This window comes from Papilio machaon, chromosome 21 (genome assembly GCF_912999745.1).
Source record: "Papilio machaon chromosome 21, ilPapMach1.1, whole genome shotgun sequence".
NCBI lineage: Eukaryota > Metazoa > Arthropoda > Insecta > Lepidoptera > Papilionidae > Papilio > Papilio machaon.
The window spans coordinates 1,533,753-1,551,282 of record NC_060006.1 but is presented as its reverse complement, the minus strand read 5'-3'; the positions used below and the strand labels follow the sequence as shown (position 1 = coordinate 1,551,282).

The window sequence follows — 17,530 nt, the reverse complement described above, 5'->3', positions numbered from 1 at the left end:
AATTAAATAAGACGTGTTGTTAAAAATGAAAACATACCACAGTTAAGGCAACACATCGAAAAATACATTCAAATTATATGTACACGTTTTAAAACCAATCGTACACCACATTGGGAATTTAATCGTTAAATTATATGAAGTAACTACCTCGATTAATAAAATAAAAAAGAATACATGTAATAATGAAGCCATCACAGATTAAATAACTTTTCATTTAAATCAGAACGCGGTTGACGAAGCGTGCACGTAACACTATATGGCGTTGATGAAATCAGAGAGGCTCTTTAAAAACATTGTGTCCAGTATTGTCTCGGCTACAAACAATGGTGTTTTAACAAACCAAATCCCAAACTAACATCACGAAATATCACAAACAAACCGAAACAGAACAATATTGATCTCGGGGTCCCAAGCTAACAGTTCTACGTTAGTCTCGAAGCGAAGTCAACCTCTTTCGATCCAGGAATAAAACACTTTTCAATAATTTCGTATTATCAAGGTAAAATGTAAATAATAACGAATCAATGAGTCGAATGCGGTATTAAATAACATTGTTGTAATATGTTGGAAAAAACAATAATTAAATTTTTTTAAACCTTTCACAGCCCTGACTTTCTAATGAGCGACAACATAATGTCCAGAACGAGTGATTGTGAAGTGATTAAGCCCAAAAATAATCTCCAAAAATCATGGATAAGATTTTAAAAAAGTCGCCATGAACGATATGAAAGGTGCAAACCGCGGAACTTGTTATTTGATTATTTTAAAAGAAAGCAATAACTAATATTCATATCTAAGTAAATGTATTGGTAAAAAATATTGGCAATTGTATAATAATTATACGGTGTAAAGAAGCGGTCAGTATTTTATAAGTTTATCGGGGGTCAATTGGCTGACACAACACGGAGCGAAGGCACGCCGCGATCCGCTTTCAACCGGTTCGTTTCGATCATATCTCCATTACGTATTGGCAAATGAGTCTATTTCGTGAGCATTACAAACTTATGCAGTTTCCTAAGTGTACGCAATTTATAGGTGAATACGACATTTAATACGTCATTTATACGTATGTAATAATATCTATATATTTAGGAACAACATTACAAATGGATGAACAACTTTTCACATTGACATATTTTATGAATGAAAAAAAAAATCCTCAATGCATCTTTTTTAGCCGACTTCAAAAAGAAGGAGGTTATCAATTCGACTGTGTTTTTTTTTATGTGTGTTACCGCGAAACTCCGCCCCTGGTGGTCCAATTTTGATAAAAAATATTTTAATCGAAAGGAAGTGCTTGCAGATGGGTCCCATTTTTTTGTTTGTTTTTAAATAACTAGAAAACTAGTAGATTTTTTTATATAACAGTAGGGGCCAAACGTGCGGCGGGAACACTGAAGTGACCATTGACGCCCATAGGCATCCGCAATACTAAAGAAATTGCATACAATTCGATATTTATACCAGTCTCATCTTTCGTATGCTACTTTCTTAAATACATCGTAGTTATTTAAGTAAAATAAATTAAATTGTATTATTTAGGGATTATTTTTAACATTCAAGTCGTAATACCGACCTTTGTTCATTATTGTAATATTCCTTCACTATTGTCAACCATTGTAAAGAGGATATTTGTACCATTTAATAGAAAGGCCTTATCTATTTATTGCGCTGCTCCCAATATTATTGTCATTGTTCCAGTAGTTTGAACCAGTATGTACTGGATCGATTACCAGTTCTAAATATTATCTGTGAGTATAAATAAGTTCATAAAAACATATTCCAAGTCTTATCTGTGACTTTTAACAGTAAGAAATAAGAATGGATAAGTACAAAAATTCTTTAACTCTCTAAATCTACCATGTTATAAATAGGAATTTTCTGTCAGATTGCGATGGTAAAATGAAATTGTTAGTTTTATTTCTTACTAATATTATTAATGCGAATGTTGAGATGGATGGATGGATGGATGTTTGTTTTAAGGTATCTCCAGAACGGCTCAACGGATCTTGATGAAATTTGGCACGGTTGTAGAATACAGTCTAGCAATAGAAAAAATAGCTTACTTATGAAGATTTTTAATTCCGCGCGGACGGAGTCGCGGGCGACAGGTAGTCTTATAAATGCGAAATTTGATAAATGGATGTTTTAAAGAAGATATCTCCAGAACGGGTCAACGGATCTCGATGAGATTTGGCATAGATGTAGCGTATAGTCTGGAAGAACACATAGGCTACTAATTTTTATTTTTTTTTAAATCCGCGCGGAAGGGGTTGCGGCCGACGCCGCGTGTGACATCAACCGGTAATACTTTTAATATTAATGTTGTTAAACTGTTCTTACATAACCAGAAACTTTTATTAGACGGTTTTAATAAAATTATACATAAAAGATTTTTTTTATTGTAGGATCCAACTTTTGTTTGTGCGATTGTGTTTAAGGTTTCTTTTAGTAGTTACTTTAAGCCAGTAAAATTAATGTTTTATTCAATTTAGTGTTTAAACATGTATTATATATATAATTGATTGAATTATAAACATATTTATCCTTGTTATTACATAAAGATTGTTGCTATTGTAATAATTAAACTAAGGCAACATTAAAGGAATGTAATGTTTGTAAACGAAAAAAGATGGGCGACATTAATTTTAGTCATGGATGCCTCATTTTAGTACACGTTCCTTCCCCACCTTTTTCTTATTACGAAAGGATGGGAATGGGAAGTGGATTTGAACAAGGAGGGGATGCATAGGAAGAGGATATATCCTCTGTATGGGTGTCCCTTCCTCTGTTGATTAAAGGTAGGCAACGCATCTGCAATTGCGAATGTCTATGGGCAGCGGTCTCTTCACTATTTAGGCGGATTCAGGTGACAGCTTGCTGTTTTGTCACCTTATGATATAAAAAAAACCATAAGAAGCAAATACTATGGTAAACGCTTTAAGTTCGTATCACAAGATGATAACTTTTATAAAAGTTATGTAAATATACGTTATGGTTTTAGTTATGGTAACCCCTCATGATAATGATATCAAGGAGCAATTATTAAAAAATAAACAACCGTTTAAGTAAAGTTGAATATTTTTATGTTCTCTTAAAATAATTATCATGCTTAAAATGCAATATTAACCATGACATCTAATAGCTGTTTCTTAAATACTGTAATATTTTTTATTTGTGTTAAAAACTTTTTTAACTATATTCAACATACATATTGTAAAAAAGATGTAAAACTTAACCTACCTATAAATTACTATGTGACACTACTTAAAATGCAAATGAAACAAAAAAAAAAACAAATATTGCACTTACAATTTAATGTTTAGTTTTTTGTTTTATAAAAAATGGCGCGTAATTTCAATTTGTACAACAAATCACTGTTAGTTTTTAAATTGACCAATCACGTTTAAATGCTTAAAATGTGACAAAACGATTGGCTGAAATAACTAAGAAAATTGACAGTAATTGAAAACAACTGTCATGTAGTGAAACGTCAGATTCATACGATGTTTTGGCGGTTATTTAAAATAACAATGAATCGAATTATTTGTCGTTGTGAAATGATAAGCGATGTCAAGGTTGAGGTGATGCTGGAGACGGTTCGTTAAATACGAACGTAACGATGGATTCAAGTTAGTTCGAACGCTATCCATCAAGTGGCGCGGCCGCTCACACTTCGAGTTATTTAGTCATTTAAAATGCCGCCAGTTGCTGTGCCCAATGAGGTAAATGTTAATAAATTAATTTATTCTTTATCTACATATTTATTAACTCACATCTGATTGAAAATATTGCAATTTTAATGTAATATTTATCTATTATCTACAATTTAACTAAAATATGTACTAAGTGAATGTTTTTTTATCCACATTTCCCAGGCACCAAAGAAGCAACTTCGAGTTGCAATCATCGGTCAGAGTACGTTCGCTGCGGAAGTTTTTAAATTGCTACAGAAAGACGGTCATGAAGTGGTCGGTGTGTTCACAGTACTGGACAAAGGCAACAGAGAAGATCCACTTGGTGAGTTAAAATATTCAAATTTATGGTATCTTTACTATATTACATAAGTAATCTTATTGTCGTAATTGTACATAGCTAGATTTAAAATATCCATATAAGTCCATTGCCAAAAGATAAATAAAAACACTTATTACGTCAATTTGAAGAAGATTAGAAAACAATATATATTTGTTTGATTTTTTTGACAGTGGAAATTGACTGTAAGTAATGGTCTAAACTATATTAAAAATACATATATCAATTAAATATAATATTATAATCAAATGTAATTTTATTTATAATAAGCATAATTAAATTTATAAAACACATTCAAACAATAGACTAAGTACAAATCTGGTATATAATTACAAATTATTTAATAACATTCCAACATACACTAATGTTATAATTATATATACATAAAACATTTTTTTTTACCAATTTTAATAAAAAAGTGTATATAATGGAAAATGTTTTTTAAATAATGATAATCACACAAATAATTTAAACAATGGCTATTGCTAGTAATAAAAAATATTTAACATAATTTTTAAAATAAATTTTAAAATAAAATTAATTTTACAAAATTCTTTAAGATTCGAATTGGATTCTAGTAGTATCATGAATGATATAAGAAATTCGTAACAATTGATAATGTTTTAATTTTTCTAGCAACAATTGCGACACAGTATGGGAAGCCGGTGTTCAAATATAAGACATGGAGAGTCAAAGGGAAGGTTATACCTGAAGTATTGGAGCAATATAAATCTGTAAGTTTTATTTTTACTATGAGTTTCTACTGCCAAAAAATCTGAGCTAAAACATGTTATCATACCTCTTATTGTATTTTAAAAGATAGATATATACATTTTTAGACAAATGGTAATTTTTTTTTGTTATAAAACAAAAATTAGTAATTTCTTGTAAACACATAAAAGTTGCGTAATGTATGATTAAATTTAATAAGAAAACTGTTATAATCCTTACTAATATTATAAATGGGAAAGTAACTCTGTCTGTCTGTCTCGCTTTCACGCCAAAACTACTGAACCGATTTAAATAGCATTTGGTACACAGATAGTCTAGACCCTGAGAAAGGACATAGGCTACTTATAACGCGAATAAATGATACCCGAAGACAGTATTTAAGGCGGACGAAGTCGCGGGCACAGCTAGTAATATATAAATATTTTAGTAAGAAAATAAATAATTATTATTTTAATGCATTCATTTTTTTTTTTGAATTTTTTTTTTAATCTGATATTTTCTTTCTACATTTTTTTTTGATGCAAAAAATATTATTTCTTCAAAACAATATACGTCATTCATTTTGCGAACGTTCAAATAATATTTACCAATTCTATTTTTGGTCTAAGTTTTATAGCAAACATCGGAGTTTTACAAATTGATTTAACAACTCTTAGACTATGTTTCCACATATTTTGTACAATTATTTGGGCAGTGGAAACACGTTTTAATATTGAAGAGGTCCGAATAATAAATTATCCATGCTACCAGGCTGACAGAAGGCCTCTTGCAGACTAGACGTAACCTATTTTATAAATTCAGGATTCTTACTCTTGGAGTGTACTGTGCGCCTAGTACAAATGTTTGTAACAAACGCCATGGTGTCGACATCGACAAATCTATATATATAAAAGAAAGTCGTGTTAGTTACACTATTTATAACTTAAGAACGGCTGAATCGATTTGACTGAAAATTGATGGGGAGGTAGCTTAGAACCAGGAAACGGACATAGGATAATTTTTACCCCGTTTTCTATTTTTTATTCCGCGCGGACGGAGTCGCGGGTAAAAGCTAGTTTTTTATAAAAAATTGTGTAACGGGCGTAAAATACATCAAAAATCTCATACTTAATATTACTGACGTTGACTTACGAAGGCGCTTATCACGAATAATAGTGCTAGGTCCAGTGTACAATCCTGTCAGTTACTATTTAAATATTGTCCAATTTTATTTTGTCGATAAACACTTAACTAATACGACTTGTAAATTTCCATCTCACGCGTTTATTCCACTACGACTCATAAATAAGCCAAGTTATATGATTTCTCAGAATTGGCATGTCTGTAATTACTATCACAGTTGTGTTGCGTGTTCATCTACAATGGATATTCTACCCACTGCACTCGCGACCTCTCTATCATAAACGACACCAATTTTGATGTTATGTTGAACTAAAACAAGTAGTCTTATGTCACTTCCTAGCTGTTTAACTTTTCTATATAACGGTAAACATAGAATCTATAACTATATAAATGAAATTTTCGCATAACGTATTATGGAATCTGTGGTTTGAATACTTTTTTTAATTATAAGTTGGCAAGGTACTCGTAGCAAGCATTTACCGGAATTCGCTGCAATAGGGAAGCGACCGCTGGCCATATAGATCAGTAATTGCAAATGCGTTGTCTATCGTTAATCGACGTAGGAATGGTCACCTAGAAAGGAAAAAATTCAAATCTACTTCCCCTTCCCATCCTATCCTTATTAGAAAAGGATGTAAAAGAAAAGATAAAAAATAAGGCTTCCGGGACGCACACTTATCAGATAAAACATGAAATTACTTTTTTGAAATTATTATAACAACTTTTAACAACGCACAGCAACGTACGGACTCGTCTAATTTTTTTATTAACTTCCATCTGAATGAGTTGCGTACAGAAATGACTACAGATTGCATGTGACAAAAAATGGCCAATTTAATAAATTGTTATTAATGATGCTACGACCTACACTTATAAAGATGGTATGGTTAAAGATAATTTAGTTCTCGAATTACAGTTTTACTAACGTAAAATTAAACACAACTCACACTTATAACCCAGAGCGGTAGGCAGAGATCTCGGACCATCATTTGTTGTGGCTAAATGAACCTCCGTAATCTACTTTTCGCCATTTCGGGACACTGAACGTGACGGGTGGTGAGCCGCGTCGCCATCTGCTGCTCCCAGGAATTCACACATATGTGCGGGTTGCATCACGATGTTTCCCTTCACCGTACGAACGTCGGATAAATGTACATATATAAATCGAAAAACACATTGGTACATGGCGAGATTCGAACCCAGAACTTGAAGATTACATTACATTAACGTAAAATTATGTTATTAAACACAGGACAGGCAAGAACTCTGTAAATGAGAAAAATATAGCGGTCCCTGGGACACTCACTTATTCAGGTTCGAATATATATTTTTTCAAGTACATATTTTAAATTATATCAATATTTTTGCAATATTTATAATATACTTATATAATTTTGTAAACTCTGATTACGGTGACATATAACCTGCAGATAACATATAGTTTATCATCATGGTGTTGTGATACAGGGGAAATAATGACAATTAAACTCTTATGTGCTAATCTTACTAATATTATAAATGCGAAAATTAAGATGTATGGATGGATGTTTGCTCGTACATGTGACGACTGAGTGGTCGGTGTCCAGTTGGTCGTCCCAGGTATCGCTGGATGGTTGAGGTGGATAAAGATCTTCGGGAACTACAGGTCCGGGATTGGGTCAGGAAATCGCGGGATCGGGAAAAGTGGAGACTTTTGTTGTTGGAGGCCAAGGCCCATTTCGGGTCACTACGTCACCCTAGTTAGTTAGTAATGGATGTATGTTAGAATGTATCTTCAGAACGGCTGAATAGATCTCGCTGAAATTTTGCATAGATGTAGAACATAATCTGTAAGAGGCACATAGGCTACTTATTAAATTCCGCACGGACGGACTCGCATTCGACAACTACTTTTTTATAAGTTTCCGTTGGTTATATCAAAAAGTTAAGTAATCATTATATAATTAACGAATAATATAGATCTATTATTATTGTGGAGTTATCTTCTGTGTATTTTTTTACACAATATCTACATTTAAAACATTATATTGTACCTTTTTTTTACGTGGGGAAATGACTACGCATATCCGACTCTATGGGACGAAGAGTTGGATTATGTCGGACTTACACCGACTAAAACCCTACGGTGGTCGCCACCGGCGCTAACAAGAGGAGGCGGGATCTCCGTTCGGAACACAATCGTCACCCCTTAATCGCTTAGCTATTCCTTTCGGCCTAGCTCCTGTTTAATTTAGGCCTTCTCAGGGCTGTTTGAGCGTTAAGGACCCCACCCTGAACACTCGCAACCCAAAATAACTCCATAAAAGGGATGAAGCATCATTACCGAGTGGTCCGAGGAAATTATTTTATACCTAGCATCCAATTAAATCTTTTTGATATAACATTCGAAAACAATAATCGATCCTTAATCCGAGATAGGAGAATTTAAACCAAGATTATTTTAATTAGACGAGAGAAAGTACAAATATGGAACAATTAGTCTAATTGATAGATCAACTTTTCGACGATTGTGATCCTTATACAGTTAAATTTGAAGCAAAGAAAACAAAATACTACCTTTAATGCGCAAAAAAAATTTAGTGAGATTCGACTATTAAAAAATATTATACAAAAATCTAGTTTTTAGTTATTCTGGAACATACATATGTAAATTAATATATAATAATACATAATGATGACGATGCAGTATTTAAATTGTCCAACATCCGTCTAAATAACCTTCATATTTAAATATAAATAAAAAATATAACGAAACATAATAGTTACATAACCGTGCGTGTATAGATTGGACGACGTAATATATTTTCAACACGTATATTAAAAAAGATACAGCACGAATTTATGTATCAACAAAAAATTAACATCACCGAAATAACTATGAAAATATATTTCTCTCATTATTTTAAAATATCTTTACAAAGATGTAAAGTCGACTATTTTTTTTTTTTGATAGGTGAACGCTGACATCAATGTGTTACCTTTCTGCTCACAATTCATCCCCATGGAGGTGATAATGTACCCCAAGTATCAAAGCATCTGCTACCACCCCAGCATCCTGCCTAGACACAGGGGGGCGTCGTCTATTAATTGGTAAGTGCATATTAATTTAATGCATTCACTACTAATTTGTCTTTCCGTAGGTTTACAGTTTAGGACTTTTATTTCCTACCCTCAGAGAAGTCATTTGTTTCATCAAACACGTTTTTAAAAACATATTTTGCTTAAAACATATTATAATCTCTGTTTTTTCTAAGACAATGACAGGGATGACGATATGTTTTATACAGAGATGTCGGTCTCAGAAACCAACTGTTAGTTTGGTACAAGATTGCTGCATATATTACGTTAACCGCAGCAAGTGAAAGGAAATGAATTATGTAAAATATAAGGCAATAATGATAGTTACAGATGCATGTTGTCCTCAACGTAACACAGGAAATACCAGAGACAAGCAATCTTTAATATTTTAAAATACTTGTATAAAAAACTCTCTCTTCTCCTTCTTTGAAACAGAAAAAAGAACATGTTTTTGACAGTTGTCGCAATGGAAACCCATACTAAAAAGATACATTTGCATCTAAATTTTCATAGGACATTAATAGAAGGTGATACGACTTGCGGTCTGTCAATCTTCTGGGCTGACGACGGACTGGACACGGGGCCCATACTGCTGCAGAAGTCGTTCCCTGCCACCATCGATGACACCGTTGACACACTATATAATAAATACTTGTACCCTGAAGGTAGGATGTGTTTTATTTTATAACAACAATATAACTTTGTAATTTCACAGACGTAACTTGTTTCACGGAGGTTATGCAGTGGAAGCCCACAGTAATATTATTATTTCAGGTATCAAAGCGTTAGCGGAGTCAGTGAATATGGTGGCAAATGGCACCGCACCAAGAATTCAGCAGACGGAGGAGGGTGCCACATATGACCCCGCATTATTCAAACCTGAAACACATCAGGTTAGTTTTTCTCGATAACTTGTGTATGATTGGTTGTATGTATGACGACTGAATGAATGACATTCAGGATAACCTATCCTGAATTGAATGACTTAAAATAGCTAAGGAGATAACAAATTAACTAAATAAGGTTATATTGAGAATATTCATTTCTTCACAAATTCAAATTCCCAAATTTATTCATGTTATGAAGTATTAGGACCGTAGATTTAATTAAAAAATCTAATATTTGTCCTCTTTTTCTTATAAGAAATGGATGGGAAGGGGCAGTGGATTTGACAGAGGACGGGATGCATAGGAAGGGGGTATTCTATTTTTGCGCATACCTGCGGATGTCTATGGGCAGCAGTCGCTTCGCTATTTCGGCGAATCAGGTGGTCGCTTGCTCGTTTACCACCTTAATATATATAACTAAAAATTGTGAAGACTGAAAAGGAAAGATTAAAAAAAATATGACTATTTTCTTACAGATTGATTGGTCCAAAGGTGGTATAGCACTGCACAACTTCATCCGTGGTCTGGACTCATCTCCCGGAGCCACCACATTCATCAAACCACAGACTAAAGAGGGCATTGTTGAGGGCAGCGAGGCTGATGTAGAGGTCAAGTTCTTCGGCTCCTCTCTCTGGCAGGCGGAGTACGAGACTGAGGGTGACCAGCTGGTCATACCCGGCCTTGACACACCCGCTGTCATACACGAGGCAGGTCTTCTTATCACCGCTAATGATGGAGTTAAGGTAAACCAAATTTTCTATGTAAAATATTGTATAATTAAATCTGTAAGTTCCTTTAGTATTTCTTAAAGTAGTATTTTTAGAATATACTAGCTTATGCCTTTGACTCCCTCTGTGGCGAATAAGAAAAAAAAAGAAACATGATAAAAATATATTTGTCTCCCAGTTTTAAGCTACCTTTCCATCAATTTTCAAACAAATAGGTTCTGCCGTTCTTTGTTTATAAGAATTACTTTTAATTTTGACATCCGACTCGAAGGACCATTTTTTCACTATAGCCTGTATTGACCGTTTTATTATAAGATAAAATCTTAAAAAAAAAACAATAATGTAATTCAAAAATATTTCGTTTCAGTTAAATGTTCAAAGATTAAAAATAAATGGTAAAATGATAAATGCACAAAACTTCTTCAAATCGAACGAATCTAAAGTATCACTGGAATTAACATCAGAAGAGAAACAGTTTGTGGAAGGAGCTCGTGATATTTGGAAGGCGATATTGAGAATTGACATCGAAGATGACACGGATTTCTTCGCGTCAGGAGCTGGTTCTATGGATGTTGTCAGACTTGTTGAAGAAGTTAAAGATTTAGCACAAATTGAATTACAAAACGAAGATATTTATATGAATACGATATTCGAAGAATTCTGTCAAATCGCAGTTTTAAAATCTAGAGGAGGTTCAGATGTAAAAGATATCGTTTACGATGGAGTTGAAATGGAAGTTAATAAGATGAAAATTAAATTCCCAACTCAATTATTTATAAATGGGGAATTTGTTGACTCTGACAGTGGTAAATTGTTGACTATAGTGAATCCGTCAGACGAGTCAGTGATATGTAAGGTGCAGAGTGCGTCAGTTAGTGACGTTGACAAGGCAGTCAAGGCTGCTAAAGTCGCATTCGAGGAAGGGGAGTGGTCAAAGATCAGCGCCAGAGAACGAGGACAGCTACTCTTTAAGTAAGTATATAATAATATAAAAAAAACCAACCATATTTCGTGATCCTGTAATTCCTTCTTCGGTAGCTTTAACTTTATTTCCCCCCCCCCAATTTTACACGACTTAAGTCTAATTATTTGAACCCCCCACAGATTAGCAGATCTAATGGAACAGCACAAAGAGGAATTAGCGACCATAGAGTCAATCGACTCCGGAGCAGTTTACACTTTAGCTCTGAAGACACACATCGGGATGTCAATAGAGACATGGCGGTACTTCGCCGGCTGGTGTGACAAGATCCAGGGTGCCACCATACCTGTCAACCATGCTCGTCCCAACAGGAACCTCACCCTCACCAAGCGTGAACCCATCGGCGTCTGCGCTCTCATCACCCCCTGGAACTACCCCCTCATGATGCTCTCCTGGAAGATGGCGGCTTGTCTCGCTGCTGGCAACACTGTTATCATGAAGCCCGCTGCGGTTAGTTCTTATGCTATTGAAACTTTGTTTATTGAATGTTATGTCTAGTCTTCTTTCTTTATCTATCCTTTGATGGGAAGGGATGGGAAGGGGAGGTGATATTGACAGAGGTACGCATAGCATAAGGAAACAGTATCTTACAGTGCATCCCCTCCTCTGTAGATTTAGGGTTTGAAGGTTGAGCGCCAGTTATCTTGAAGTTAAGAAGCAGAATGTTAGTGTGGTTTGAACATATTATGTGGAGAGATGTTCATATAAACAAAAAAGTTATGAGATTGAATGTGGATGGACATAAAGGTAGAGGAAGACCAAAGAATGTATATATGGATTATGTGAAAGTGGATATACGTAAGAAGGGGGTAAATTTAAATATGACGGCTGATAGAGATGTATGGAGAAGTACATACTGTGCTAACCCTCCATAACGGTAAATGCAGGTTGATGATGAACACATCTGTAGTTGCGAATGTCGCTTCGCTGTTTTGGCGAATTCAAATGGCCTTGAAAATATCATGCTACAACAGTTATCTCCCATGTGTCAGGTATGTCCCCTGACTGCGCTGAAGTTCGCGGAGTTGTGCGCGCGCGCAGGCATTCCGCGAGGTGTTGTCAACATTCTGCCAGGAAGTGGAGCTCTCTGCGGACAAGCACTCGCAGATCATCCACTCGTCAGGAAACTTGGCTTCACCGGCAGCACTGAGATAGGTAACATCACGACTCTAAACTACAGGGTTAGACAGAGATTATGTATTTCTCTGTCTCTTCTACATACATATGAAAGAAACTCATTACCTCACAGATATAAGAGAAAAAAAAACACAGCACATTTATGACAATAATTTAATAGAAATGTGGTCCCTGTGCTGGTTTTCTGGTGGCTCCTTTGCATCCATCCATCCATTTGCAAATTACATAACATGGAAGGGATAACTGAGTCTATTCTATTATATTACATTTAATTCAATTACCATGCAAAAGAACATACAAATTACACGAAAAAGAAAAAAAAATAACGTAACCTAACATAAAAAAAATACACATTAAAAACAAAAAATCAAACATTACATATATTAAAAAGGATAAAATCTATTTGCCTATTAAAAGACTATAAAAGATGGTATGGTTAGAACTAGGCTACACTAGGAACTAGGCTAAATCTAGATTGGAGCCATTTAGAAAACATATTTTTTTTATTTCAAAATTTATTAAAATGAATGAAAATTAACTTAATTTTGATTAAAAATTAATATATAGGGGAGGGCAGAACCGGAGGCCTAATTTTAGTCCTCTTTCCCTTCTCACTCTTTTCATATAAGGAAAGGATGAGAAGGGGAATTGGATTTGATGGAGGAGGAGATGCATAGATTGAGGGTAGGCAACGCATCTGCCTGCGAATGTCTATGGGCAATGCTCGCTTCGCCATTACAGCGAATTTATGTGGCCGCTTGTTGCCACCTTGTTATATATAAAAAAATTGTGATATCAGGTCAAACAATAATGAAGTCATGTGCTGTTTCCAACATGAAGAAAGTATCTCTGGAGTTGGGAGGAAAGTCACCTCTCATTATATTCGAAGATTGCGATCTCGATAAAGCCGTGAGAAATGTAAGTATTGTACTCTAAACTAAGTAAAAATATCTTATAATATATATATAAATCTCGTGTCACAATGTTTGTCCTCAATGGACTCCTAAACCACTTAACCGATTATAATAAAATTCGCACACCATGTGCAGTTCGATCCAACTTGAGAGACAGGATAGTTTAAATCTCAAATTATAGTCGCAATTTTAATTTATTGCTAATTATTTGTCTGTTATTATTTGACAGTCACAATTATCTGTTAACTCCAAATGATTCTAACAGATGTCGATACCTTTCGACTGGGTTGAGTAAGTAATCAATAGATGGCGCTGCTATGGTAAATCTACCAACGTGTCATATAAGCTTATTAACTGCGCGCGGACGGAGTCGCGGGCGACAGCTAGTACATATATAAAGTTATTAAATGCAATGTACCTATAAAAGATTCTTAAATTGTTCTATCTGAATTTTATCCTTAGATAATGTGATACTAGTGTTTGATACGATCGCCTTCATATCGTTATCAATTATGTCAAAATTAGTATCAAATTATTGTTGTACTTTACGCCTGATAGGGGGCGCTGCACAAACGTTACCATATGTTAAGTGGTTATTAAAGGAATTCCTTAGCGTAGCTTTAGTATAAGAAACCTTCAGTACTTTCATGAGTGGTCACTAAACAAAAAAAAGGATTAATTATACTTACTTACTCCGCTGGCGCAGCGACCCAAAGTGGGTCTTGACCTCCGACACAAGAGATCGCCAGACTTGTCTGTCCTGTGCCTTCTCCTGCCAGTCCAGCGCTTGTAGCTCCAGGTCTAGCTCTACAGCCTATAAAGGATTAATTATATAATTTAAAAATGTCCTCAGGGTATGGCGGCTGTATTCTTCAACAAGGGTGAGAACTGCATAGCTGCTGGTCGGCTGTTTGTTGAAGAACGCATACATGATGAATTCGTACGCAGAGTGGTCGCTGAGACCAAGAAGATGGCCATCGGAGACCCTCTACATCGTGGCACCTCACATGGACCTCAGAATCATAAAGCACACATGGATAAACTTATTGAAGTGATTATCATATCCTTGTTCATCATCAGCTCACTATATGGTCCTCATTGAGGGGTTCAGGACCTACCCCAAGTTAGGGGTGAGGAGTTGACTTCACACATATCATTGAATTTCATCTCAGATATGTGCAGCATCACGATGTTTTCCTTCATCGTAAGAACGTTGGACAAATATGGTGGTCATTCCATGTCAAATCGACAAATTTTTTACCTGACCCCCTTTGATTTCGCTGAAAATTTTCTCTTTTTCTACCCCCGAAAGTTATTTTTCATATTTCATATTTTTTTAAGTTGTTTAGTGTTATTTCAACAAAATAATCTGGCTAATTTATTTGATTTCTCCATTTTATAAATAACTAATAATAAACATCTCTGTTTACCCAGTTTTGTGAGCGCGGTGTGAAAGAGGGTGCAACTTTAGTATACGGCGGAGGAAGAGTTGACTGCAAAGGTTTCTATTTCACACCTACAGTGTTCACTAATGTACAAGATGATATGTACATAGCTAAAGAAGAGTCATTTGGCCCCATTATGATCATCAGCAAGTTTAGTAGCAAGTTAGTATACATATTTATAAATTAACTAGCTTTTACCCGGAATAAAAAAAATGCACACAAGATAACAAAGTTCCTTTGTTCGGCCTAAGTCGGTTTCGGCCTAAGTAGGGACATAAACGTAAGTATGTCTAATACATCTCAAATATAAAATGTCATCTATTTACTTCGGCCGACACCGACTGCGAAATAACAATATATACTTATTGTAACAGGAACATAGACGATGTAATCCGTCGTGCGAATGCAACGGAGTACGGTTTAGCGAGCGGTGTGTTCACTCGGGATGTGTCGCGCGCGCTCGCCGCCGCGGAGAGAGTTGATGCCGGCACTGTCTTCATCAATACATACAACAAGACAGACGTCGCTGCACCTTTTGGTGGCTTCAAGCAATCAGGTTTCGGCAAGGATCTAGGTACGTATACTATTTGGACTTAGGTCTTGGTGTTAAAGGACTTAAATCACTCTATTTTTGGGATTTTAAATAAAACGCCATCTATCTTTTGCCATATACAACTAATACTTAATTGTGCTTTTAACGAGATGATTGTTTATTTTTTTTTAATAATTTCTTACTGTAAATAAATAAAAATTTACTTACAGTAAATAAATAAAAATTTACTTACTGTAAATAAATAAAATAAATAGACAAAGGCGACATTATAGAAAATTTTAATTAAATGTTTCTTAATTTCAGGTCAAGAAGCTCTCAACGAATATCTCAAGACGAAATGCATCACCATTGAATATTAGATGAATATTTTTTTGTATTTTTTTGATTGAATTATTGTTTTTTTTTTTCTCGTTGTATATATGTATAAATAATTGATTATGAATCAATAATATATTTGTATGACTGAAATATACTTAGTGTCTATTTCCACTTAGCAACACTATCGCTAGCGTGTAGACGTTTTGTGGAAATGTGCACTTTTTACATAATATAATTTTTTAATTAATTCAATTTGTTTTTTTTAAATACCTCCTCCATAATTCTTTATTTATCATGCGGGGCAAAAACGGAATATGTTTCACACAAGGTACCTTGGTCATAAAATAAAATAAATAAATCATAAAACTAAATATGCTTTATTTCACATTGTGTCAATATAGTAATTGGTCACAAACAAGTCTGCTCCGACAGCGCGGCTTGTGACAACGCCGCGATATAAAATATATTAAGTCAACAACAATCCCCTCGCCGATTACAAATATAGTATTAAATAATACAAACAGTAAAGTTTATTTAGCACGAATCTTTTATGTCCAAAATCAATATATCCTTGAGATCAAATTTGAAACTATTGCAATCTTTAGATGGCTGTTTGAAACGACTGAATTAAATCTATATATATAAAAGAAATTCGTGTTAGTTACACTATTTATAACTCAAGAACGGCTGAATCGATTTGACTGAAAATTGGTGGGCAGGTAGCTTAGAACCAGGAAACGGACATAGGATAATTTTTACCCCGTTTTCTATTTTTTTATTCCGCGCGGTCGGAGTCGCGGGTAAAAGCTAGTTACTAATAAAAAAACAGCAGATAAGCAAAATAAGATCGAATATTAACTTATTGGTGTTATTCAACATGGAATTTAAAACAATCACGCCCGTAACCAAAAGAGGGATTACAGGTCTGCACAATCCTTTCATTCTCTCGCTTCATACACATTCATACATCAACATACAAGCGTAAGTAAAGTCATACTTTCTTCACGCACAATCATACCATTAACTAAACATTCATACATTAAATATAACACAACTTATTTACTGGTTAAATATTTTATCTCTTATTAAATAATATAATGTTCAAAGTATCCTGGCTTCTTTAACCGTCAGTTTCCACTGTCGAAACATGTACAAAAACATATTTTTATCTCAATTTTCTCAAAGTCAATGAGAGATATTTATATGTTTTGGTATTAAAGTTTCGGTGGAAATCCACGCAACATGAAATTGCCATAATTTAAGGTATCAGTATCACGTATAACTTTTAACCATTCAAACTGCAAGACTATTTCTTTATGTTTTTATGTCACAAAATCTATTTTTTAAAACGTCGCAATTCTACGTCCAGATTTTTTTTTTGGGCGAGTGCACATAAAATGGTATGATAACAATATTGTTTGGCAAATTTTTATAAATCAATGTTGACAAAAGATTCGTGTTAAATTAGAAGAATACAATTGAAGCGAATAAATTAATTTATGTATTTAATTACTAAACATATGACTTTATTTCATATTTCTAAAGACAGAAGAGAGATAATTAAAATTATTACATAAATACCTATATTTTATATATATT

The 17,530-nt window shown here is 34.2% G+C and overlaps 1 protein-coding gene across 1 annotated transcript; it reads left to right on the top strand.

Annotated features, from left to right (window-relative positions):
- Positions 1 to 3,624: 3,624 nt before the first annotated feature.
- On the top strand, positions 3,625 to 16,020 carry LOC106709931 (cytosolic 10-formyltetrahydrofolate dehydrogenase). The gene is made up of 15 exons (XM_014501855.2): positions 3,625 to 3,725; positions 3,879 to 4,020; positions 4,672 to 4,769; positions 8,843 to 8,979; positions 9,481 to 9,632; positions 9,742 to 9,860; positions 10,331 to 10,597; positions 10,950 to 11,554; positions 11,687 to 12,014; positions 12,557 to 12,719; positions 13,501 to 13,619; positions 14,469 to 14,666; positions 15,050 to 15,222; positions 15,435 to 15,634; positions 15,917 to 16,020. The coding sequence occupies exons 1-15, from the start codon at positions 3,699 to 3,701 to the stop codon at positions 15,970 to 15,972; spliced, it is 2,784 nt and encodes a 927-aa protein (XP_014357341.2). The 5' UTR covers positions 3,625 to 3,698; the 3' UTR covers positions 15,973 to 16,020.
- Positions 16,021 to 17,530: the final 1,510 nt, after the last annotated feature.

Excerpts from the sequence above, each read along its gene's own strand:
- LOC106709931 (XM_014501855.2), top strand. The coding sequence starts at position 3,699 with ATGCCGCCAGTTGCTGTGCCCAATGAG. Across the intron at positions 4,021-4,671 it reads CAACAGAGAAGATCCACTTG|CAACAATTGCGACACAGTAT; the intron begins GTGAGTTAAAAT and ends TAATTTTTCTAG. Across the intron at positions 9,861-10,330 it reads TCAAACCTGAAACACATCAG|ATTGATTGGTCCAAAGGTGG; the intron begins GTTAGTTTTTCT and ends ATTTTCTTACAG.